General features: G+C 40.9%; 1 protein-coding gene across 5 annotated transcripts in view; it reads left to right on the forward strand.

The window, feature by feature from the left end:
• Nfia (nuclear factor I/A) overlaps positions 1-8,450 on the forward strand; it is a 537,878-nt gene extending 529,428 nt beyond the window's left edge. For 3 of the 5 annotated variants that reach the window (XM_087660433.1, XM_087660436.1, XM_087660434.1), the window contains one exon: positions 899-3,752. In XM_087660433.1, the coding sequence (XP_087516559.1) occupies positions 899-916 (18 nt within the window). In that variant the 3' untranslated portion in view covers positions 917-3,752. 5 annotated transcript variants of the gene reach the window in all.
• Positions 8,451-10,099: the final 1,649 nt, after the last annotated feature.

Genomic DNA, 10,099 nt, shown 5'->3' on the forward strand with positions numbered 1-10,099 from the left:
TGGCTCCACAAGCTGGCAGAAAGCTCGAAGGCTTTTCTGAGTGAACAGAAACATAAATGAGGTCTACAGTGGTCTCATTTCCACCATGAACTTGACTTCATAAGGAGCCATCTTATTTATTACGTATCTTTTCTAAGAATATACTTGTGTATATATATTCAGTTGAAAGGAAGATGATTTGCCACCATAAATACTCCAGTCCGACTTCCCACCCACCATGTCACCAATGTGTTTGCCACCAGACCTTTCTGCTGTAACTGCTATCACGGGTCACCTACAGAATGCTGTGTTCGTAGGCTCGGCACCTGTCCTTAGTATCTACACCCCATTGAAAAGTGTGAGCGCTCCCAGGCATGGTGCTAGGTACTAATAAGATAGCCAGGTTCCTTGTCCTCCTATAATTGCTCACCACTAGGTTACAAAACCTAATGTGAATGCCATGTGGCCAGAAAGTCCTCACTTAGTAAGATATACTCAAAACATTGGCAAAGCCCACAAAGGCAGTGAATTTTAATGTCAGAGGAGTAAGATAAATCTCCTTGGCTTGGGATTTACTATCATCTGTCTTTTGTTGTCCACAAGAACCACCCCCTCCTCAAGGTCAATTCTGATCCCATGGTTAAAAGAGCAACTTTCAAAAATAGTTTTACAAAATTGAACGTTGTTTGTGTTTGCTCACTGAGGACCACTGTGGGCCTTGCTTATACCAGCCGAGAGCTACCCATGAGCCCCTACACGGAGCACAACATCTGCATTTTTTTTTTTTGGTTTTTTTTTTTCCGGAGCTGGGGACCGAACCCAGGGCCTTGCGCTTCCTAGGCAAGCACTCTACCACTGAGCTAAATCCCCAACCCCACAACATCTGCATTTTAACCGGACTTTTCTTTTTGTCTTCCAGTCCTGGTACCTGGGATAAAAGTTGCAGCGTCCCACCATCCTCCAGACAGACCACCTGACCCCTTCTCAACTCTGTAACATGGACGCAACCTCAACCCGGCGCAGTTACAACTTCACTGTCAGTGGAAGGGGAGAGACACCAACTCGAATCAACTTGTACATGGAAACAGCGAACGTCGTGGTCAAACAGCAAAGGCCATAACTTTTCGGGATTCTTTTTTTTTTTTTAATACTTTAGGGACTGTCGTAATTTCTCATATGGTGCTGGAAATGGTTGGGCTGTGTGACATTTGAAGTGTTCCAGTGGTGGTGTGAGCAGTAGGTGAAGCGGCTGGTAGGGGATGAGCCTTGCTCACGAACTTCCTGTTGTAACACTTGTGAGCCTGGCCTTTTCACAGTATTTCAAGAATTTGCCCGCGCAGGTGTGTGACCCTCCCGGAGCACTTGGAGACACCTGGAGAATGAAATCTTTCGTAGTAGCTAAGATCTGTGATCTGTAACTTACAGGACACTCAAAGGGCAATGTTTTTTGGGTTTTCTTTTTTTTCTGTAACATATTAGAAAAAGCAAATGCAGTTAAGTTGATCTTTCTTTTAGTTTGGTTTGGTTCAGCAGTCAGCAGTTAAATACATAACACAACCCTCAAGGACAGTGAACCCACTCATGTTGCAGAGCAAATCCAAAAAGACAGCAAAGACTACTACTACTACTCTCAGTTCGGTTGTTTGTTTTTTTTTTTGTTTGTTTGTTTTTTTATTAAGTTTTGAAATGCTGCACTTACATTTAAAAAAAAATTTTTTCAACAATTTCAACAATGACACAAAAGTTCACATGGAAATGGGGAAGATGGTCTGTTTTGACAGAAACTGACAGGAATCAAAACAATCGAATTTTGAATTGAGTGAAGTGCAATTTCATTGGATAGCTAAGTATCTTTGTAAGATAGAGATTGTTGAAAATTCTATTTTTGTTTTTCAAGTCCTCCCACCCCAGGACTCTAAATTATTGGGGTTAAAAAAAAACAGCCTTGCAAGAAAAAGGGGAGCTATTTTTGCTTTTTATGTTTTTTATTGTTAAACTTGTATCCCTTTAAAAAAAAAAACCGAAGGAAAATTTAAAAAAAAACAAAAAAAAAATACAAATCTAATGGTGCTTTTACCACAATATGTTAACTACATTAAATGCTAATTAATTATTTTCTGTTATCAAAGCACATAACTCAAATGAAATCATGGTATCTGTTAATTTTATAAGCTAGAAATCACTATAATGAATTATGCCAATTCTGGAAAATTTTACACATGTATGGCAACACCAGATCTATCGGTTTTCAAACGCCTCGTCGTAACCAGACATTGTCCAGAAGTTTCAAAGACCCTTCGCAAACCCTGAACTGGGCTACGGGGAAATAATACTAAGACTGATAAGGACATAACTGTGTGAGCCCATTCAGATCAAAGTACTTGTTAGGGAAAATAAACAAACAAACAAAAACAAAATGTTCACACACACACACACCCCCAAATGTCTTGTATCTTATGTTTAAGGAAAAAAGAAAAGACAAAAAAAAAAAGACAAAAAAAAATCAAAACAGAAAAAAAAGCAGAAACAAATAAATAAACAAAAAAAAATGCAAGTGATTTTTCTACCAGACAGCGAAGCACCCCCTTGCTTCCCATGCGACTTCACGGTTTCCTATACTATACGTATATATGTGTTCTGGTCGGCAGGCCCTGCCCACCAGAGGAAGTCTCTGCATGTTCTAGTGTTAGTAACTAATTTTTATATAGCTAATGTAGGATAAAGTAGAGTGCATTAAGACAATATTGTAACCCCAGTCTAGGCACTTGCCTTTAAACTGTCTCAGCCCTTCAGAAGGGCTCAACTACTGTCCTATACAATCAAGTGACTGAAACTCCTGGGAAGACACTTTGCTCCTCATCTAACCCCCCCCCCAAAAAAACGATGTTGTTTTGTTTTTATTTTTTTCCTTAATTTGCACGAAAACAGAAATTCCATATCAATGTGCCTTGCCCTGGATAGTGATTTTTTTGTGGAATTGTTGCACATGCTCCTCAATTGAAGGGGTTTAATCCCTACTCAAGCATTCGGAGACACTTTTTGTAAATGTAACTTTTATGTCAGCCATCGTCAGTTTCCACATCTAGACCTAAATAGAGAGGTAGCTGTTACGCAGACAGGCGTAGTCTCGGTTGTCCTGTGTGGTCAGTGGCAGTGCTATTCTGAGCTCTGTAGATGCTTACAACGTCAGTATTTGGATGTCGCTGCATTTTTTTTTTCAATTTCTTTGGAGTCTTCCTTTGTCCCCGCCCCCACCCCACCCCCCCCCAGATATATGAAAATATGCAATACCTGCTTATATCATGTAGAAAAGCTTAGCAAGTATTAATTTTTCTTTCTTTCTTTTTTTTTATTTGACCAAAGTCAGTGCTGCACATGATGCAGTGGGTTTTAGGTGTCTGTCTTTGTGTTTTCTGTGGTTTCTGATGCACGTGTGCAGGAAGGGCTCCTCTTAGAGAAGCAGTCAAACTGTGAAGCACTAAGCTGACCCTGCTTCAAGCAATTTTGTTTTTACAACTGTTCCTTTCACAAGCAAGCCTTAAAAAAAAAAAAACAAAAAACAAAAAAAAAACAAAAAACAAAAAAAGACAACTTCCTTTCTCTTCAGCCCCCACACCCACTTTTCTTAGCAGACGGCAGTCAATCCACATTCAATAAGAAATACATAATGCCCATTTTTATATGCACGTTTTTAAACTTCCAAGTTCTGAAAATTGTTTACTGGTTATCTCTATTTAAGGAAAAAAAATAAAATAAAACATTTTGGATTTTCATATGTGTCTGATAAGTGGTTGTATAGTCGTTTGGCGCTGTTGTACGGTGTGATTATCAGTGTACGGTGTCACTTCCGATAGCCAGCAGCAGACTTTGCCTTCCCTATAGCACTTAGCTGGGCATTACTTTATTATGACATATGTGCACTAAAAAAGAGAGAGAGAGAGAGAGAGAGAGAGAGAGAGAGAGAGAGAGAGAGAGAAACATAGCAGCTTTCAGTGCTTCACGGTGAAGGGAAAAAAAAGCCTAGACAAACATTTTGTCAGAACCTTGCAAAATGCCAAGGTATTACCAGTAAATTGGTTGTATATACAATAAAATTGCACCCTTTTTTTAAACAAAACGAACTAAGCAATAGTTTGGGCAGTCCTAGTTGTTTTTAGCGAGCATGTTGTAGTCTTGACTGCAAAGAGAGAGAATAAGCTGCCCACTCAGAAGATATGTAATTTGTATCGTTGTATAGTTTTATTGATTACACTGATTTATTCTACCCTATTTTATAATGCAGGACTTTTGTAATGTTGTCTAAATGAGGAAAAAAAAATCTCTGTCAAATTAGCCTAGTGAAATTTCCGATTGTCCATTACCAAGGCACCGTTCATAGCATTGATCCTTCTTTCTTTTCCTCCTCCTTTGGAAACTGGATTAAGTTTAAAACTTTCCCGTTTCCTTTTTATTTGGTTGTGTTGGGTTGGTTTTTTTTTAAGTATTTAAATGCAATTATTTTTTTCTGCCAATGGTATCGCATATTCCTATGCTTGAGAAGTGTAGGTCTACTGAAAAACCATTGCAAGTGGACGTTCCAGGTGTGCTGTACTTTTGAAGGTATTTTGTTGTATTAGGTTTAAAAGTAGGGAACTCTGAACAGATTTGCAGGAACAAAAGATGTTTCAAAAGGCTCTCGACCATTGTGGAGGCAGCGTGGGGTAACAGCAAACAAGGGTTAAGTAGAAAATACACTGAGTTCTGTTCTGTTCATGCTTCATTGTCAAGACAGCAGCAGAAAACTGTATGGAGTTCTGTTGTCATCGAGCAGGAAACAAGGGATCACCGACCAATGCATTTTAGGTTAAGAGCTGAGCCAAGGTGTTTGAGGAAGACTTTCCTACAGGAGTGTAGAGACAGACAGTCCCAAGAGCTATCAACATTTGAAGGCCCAGACTTGATTCTGAGACATGTTGGATTTTTTTTCCCCTCTCCCATCAAATGGCATCAACACAATTAGCAAAGATAGTCCCTCAAATGACTCCTTCCCCCCCCCCATTTTTGTCTTTGGGAACTGAAGTCAGAGGCACAAAGACTAACTTTCAGCATTTTCCAATAAATGTTCTCCCTTGGCCCCTCTCCTGGCCACCACAAAACTCCTTTTTCTAAACTGTCCTGAGCAGAAGTCTTCTCTGGTGCCATTGTCCTGGTCCTCCAGCCCTTCTCTCCCCTCTAAGGTTATGTCTCTTCACTGCCTGGCATGACATCTATAAGCTCACTCCCCATACAGGGCCACCACCACCCACATGGACTCCCACTGGCCCTCTGGGCTCAATTCTCCAAGCTTCCCTTCTCCTTTCCCGGCAGTCCAAGAGTGCAGGATCCAAATTTCTAGTCACGCTGTGCTATATTCAGTCAGCCCACAAGAATATGCAAACTCCATCTCAAAAATATTGTCTTTCACCTTCCCAAATCTTTATCCTCGTGTGCTTCAACCTCTGTAGAGCAATATCATGAGGTAGTTGCAAAGGAAAACATTTTCTCTCATGATTTACTTTTTGTTGTTGTTATTGTTGTTGGGTTGGAGGGGTTTTCTTCGTTTGTTTTTCTTTCTTTGGGTTTTGTTTTTGTTTTTGATGGGGTATGGTCTTTAAGACTGTCATTTGACATTTTTACATCAGATCCCATAGTCCCTGTCTCTTCCTCCTTCCCTCCCTGTCTCCTTCTCTGTTTCTTTCTGTCTGTGTATGTCTCTCTGGTTCTTCTTTGCTTCTTTTCCCCTTCTGGTTTCTGGTAGCAGGCCTCCATTGAACTGTTGTAAAACACAAGAAGTGTGGTCAGTAGGAGAGTTTTGGTGGTGCCTCCCAGCCTACTGGCCAAACCATCCTAGACACTCCCAGAGGCTGCTCCATTCTTGGGCATGGCTTTCATTTACATGGGCTTTGGAGGCCATTTTGTCTTGAAGTCAATGCATGCTCTCATGCTGTTCGACAGTAACCTACTCTGCCTTCTCCACGTCCAAGGCTGTGCATTTGTCCAATTAGTGTCATGAATGTTTCCCCTTTATTTTTTCCAATAAAAAAAGCAGTGGGATGAAAATTGCTTTGATATATAGCAGGAATATTGAAGCTATTCCATAGCACTTAACCGTAGTGAATACTGTGTCCCCAGTTCTGAAATCAATTTAATGTTTAATGCAAATCCATTACATGGTGCTATTACAGGCTGACAAAATGATTTACACAAATGTGACAACTCGGGCTCAGTTCACTCTGCTTCCCAACAGTGTAAATGCATAGCAGTGTTTATCTGCATGAGAACTATGCACTAATCTATCTGAAGAAAAAAAAAAACTATATCAACTTTGGTATCTACTTTCCGTTTACTTCAATCCTTGCCTTTTTGGTCATTGTTATAATGCCAGCTTTAGGACAGAAAGAATTATAAGAAAACCAGCATAATACCTGATATATTAAAATGTAGTGCCTGTGAAACCTGTATTATACTGCTCTTCTGAAGTAAGATTTTTCTACACCGGTAGCCTTCGCTGTCTGTCAGTCAGGACCTCTGGTATAGGTGATGTAAAATAACCGTACAATATTATGCATGCTATCCCATAATGCTTAGTGACTGTATGATATTACTCAGAGTTCTGTTAGACTTTTTTTTCTGCCTCAGTTCTTATCAGCTAGGTTTGAGGTATTTCACTGAGAACGTGAACTCGGTCTTCCTTCTGGCTGTCTTCATGATCTTGGAGGTGTACACTTACTTAAATTCAGTATTACTTGTGTTTGTTTTCATTTTTGTTTTTTTTTTTTTTTTTTTTGCTTTGTTTTGTTTTGTTTCTCCTAAGGGACAAGCATGGGTGTTTGATTTCAGAAATCAGTATATGGTGAGATTTTTGTCTCAAAACTACCATTTGAATTTCAAGAACTCTGCTGCAAAAACCAGTCTGAGAATGTTTCCAAGTGAGAGTCACTTTGCTGGCCCTCGACAGAAGCTAGACGACGCTGAAGAACCTTGAAGGACAGTGTACCCATGCTTGATCAGCCTCACTCCAGACTTCCTCATAGTAAAAAGGAAAAAACAAAAAAATTTACAAAATCACGTAGCTATTTAGTTACATGCACAGATGCAATATTTTCTTCAAAAATATAACTCTGTACAAACTTCGGGCCCGATTCATAAGAAAGAAGTTTGCTATTAACACGGGATTTTTAAAATATGTTCTCTCTCTCTCTCTCTCTCTCTCTCTCTCTCTCTCTCTCTCTCTCTCTCAATTTAAATTTGAAACTGTTTGCTTCCCAATTTGAATATTTTTCTTTAATTTCCCCCGAACCAGCACCCATCTGCCTTTCATTCTCCAAAGGGTTGCATTAAGGAAGTTGGAGGGATACTATATGGGGACTGGATCCCAGTGACAAGGCTAAGTGGGAACTGTAGGGTAGGGATATAACACATGGATGCACCCCCTCTGTGTGTCAGGCATCCTACATGTAGACTCACTGTGCTGTTTGGGCTGAAACATTAACTTTGTAAAATGTGTCTGGACCACAAGAGTATATAGGAGAAGTGCTACCTCCGATCTAACTAGAGCAAGTTCATGGCAGAAAGTATCACATACTTTAAAAATGTGAAGTTTCCCGTCTCTCCAGTGGTTTCCAAGGCAAGTGGTGTCCAAGACACAGACCGTTTTCATGTTGTTCAATGCTCGGCTTTGTAAAAAGCCCAAAGCTATCTTCTCTCGGCTTTGACTGCTAATTGTATTGCTCTTGGTTGTTTTTATTTTTAAATTTTTTTCTTGGTAATGGTCTGTAAATTTGCTTTTTTTTTTAACCTATTATTCCCCACTAAAGGTCTTAGGCATCTGGCCATGTCAGGATGCAGTGAGGGAGCCGCCAGCTTTCTTCTCCCTCAGACCATTGTCTCTCCACTGAACTAGGCTGCCTCCCTACCGAGGTGCCAGCCAGAGGAGTGCCAGCAAGTCCCAGTAGGTCCTTAGGAAGGCTCCCAAGGCCAAGTCCGTGGTTCCTTCTCTGCTTCTCCCACATACCTTTCCCATCACACACGTCAAACATCTGCTCAGAGTGCCTCTGTTCTCTTTTCAAATTGGGGGGGGGGATTAAAAACTTCAAATGATGGAAAAAACGAGATCTCTTGTGAAATGGAACGCCCCGTGTTAATAACTTGGTCTGAAATTGTTTTTATGAGCCGGGCCCCCTGTGCCTCTAGCATATTTGTACTGACTCTCATAGTTACCCTTTTCGTTTACTGTGTTCTGTGAAAACTTGTAATTGGTTGAGAATCACTGTGGGCGTCCATTCTTATCAACTAAGTCTCCACAGGGTTTTTGAGCTGGTGTGGATTAGTTTAACTCTTGTATTCAACCGTTAGTGCTACCACCTTCTCACATCACAATACAATTACTGGAAGCAAGTACTGCATTTCCTATGCAACAGAAAAGGAAAAAATAAAACAAATTGCTAATGCTACGGAAGTCCTGTCCTCTTTTGCTGTGTACTCAGTGCCTGGGGTGGGTAAGCTGTGTTGAGGGCTGGTGCTTTCCCAAAGGATGGTCTTTCTGACTACAGCATTGCACTCCTGTAGGATCTTTCACAGTGTTCCTAGGAGAGTGCTGACATTCGACCTGCCTGGACCAATGCAAGGTTGCATCCCCCACCCAGAACTTCCTATGTGTCTGATGTGCTTGCTCTGTGTGATTTGTTATTGCTATGGGGAGTCAGAAAGGAGATTTCCAAGAGGGGAGGGGCTCTAAATGGCCCTGGATGGTATAACTGGCGAGCACAGCTACCAGCTGCAGATCTGGAGAGATACAAGGAAGGAAGGGATCAGGTCCTAAGGGTGGGACACACATGGCTGATACTTGGATCGTTTGGGGAAGACCAGCACCATTAGAGTGAAAATGTTACATGACTGGTACTAGGACTGATGGGCGAAGATGAATGGCTAGTGCTAGAACGCTGGACGATGCCAGGCTGTGGAGTAAGGACTAGCTGAAGCTGGAGAATGCTGCCCAGCTCTACCTGCTGCCACAGTGTGGGCAGGAAGCTCTCTCCTCTCTCTCCTCCTCTTGGCTCCCACCAGTGTGTCGCCTTGGCTGAACCTAATAGTAGCTAGCCATTTAGAAGGTCTGGAAATTGAACTAAAATATCAGTCCCAGCCCTCAGCATCAGAGATGAACCAGTAAGCTAGCAAGCAGGGACATAAAAGAGGAGTGCATTTAATCCGTTTTTAAGCTTGAGGCCATACTGCGAGATGAGTCTAGTTTTCATCTTCTTAAATAGATGAGGCTCCTGAGCAGAGATTAATAACTGGAAGGCATACGAAGAATAATCATCTGCGTGGGATTCAAACCTGAGAAGTTAGGTGCTGACATTTTTTTTCTGGTAATTACCACAATATTCATTCTCTTAACTGCTTACCAGCAAATACTGATGGGAAAGTGCCTACTATGTGCCAGAAACTATGCCAATGCTAAGACTAGTAGCCAAACAAAAACTGGGCACCTGTTCTTCTGAGCCATGTGGTCTAGTAGCCAAAAAGAAAGAAAGAAAAAGAAAAAGAAAAAGAAAGAAAGAAAGGAAGAAAGGAAGAAAGAAAGAAAGAAAAGAAGAAAGAAAGAAAGGGGCTGGGGATTTAGCTCAGTGGTAGAGCGCTTGCCTAGGAAGCGCAAGGCCCTGGGTTCGGTCCCCAGCTACGAAAAAAAAGAACCCAAAAAGAAAGAAAGAAAGAAAGAAAGAAAGAAAGAAAGAAAGAAAGAAAGAAAGAAAGAAAGAAAGAAAGGAAGGAAGGAAGGAAGAAGGAAAGAAAGAGAGAAAGAAAGAAAAAGAGAAAGAGAAAGAAAGAAAGAAGGAAGGAAAGAAAGAAAGAAAGAAAGAAGGAGAAAAAGTTCACTCAAATCAGCCCAGCACCACAGTCATGATGAATCTTCACATTGTTTTGAGAGCCAGTGTCACTTAACTGCCAAGGCAAAAGAGGCAACGAGACTCTTTCATAATGAGCAGTGAGGAAACACTATGTAAAATGTACCTGTATCCATTCAAAGGGAGTTTACACCTTCCAGGGTAAGATCTATTAAGCTCAAGAAAGGACAGGCAAACTGATGCAACAAAAAATTTGA

This window comes from Rattus norvegicus, chromosome 5, assembly GCF_021556685.1.
Source record: "Rattus norvegicus strain SHRSP/BbbUtx chromosome 5, alternate assembly SHRSP_T2T, whole genome shotgun sequence".
NCBI classification, from domain to species: Eukaryota; Metazoa; Chordata; class Mammalia; order Rodentia; family Muridae; genus Rattus; species Rattus norvegicus.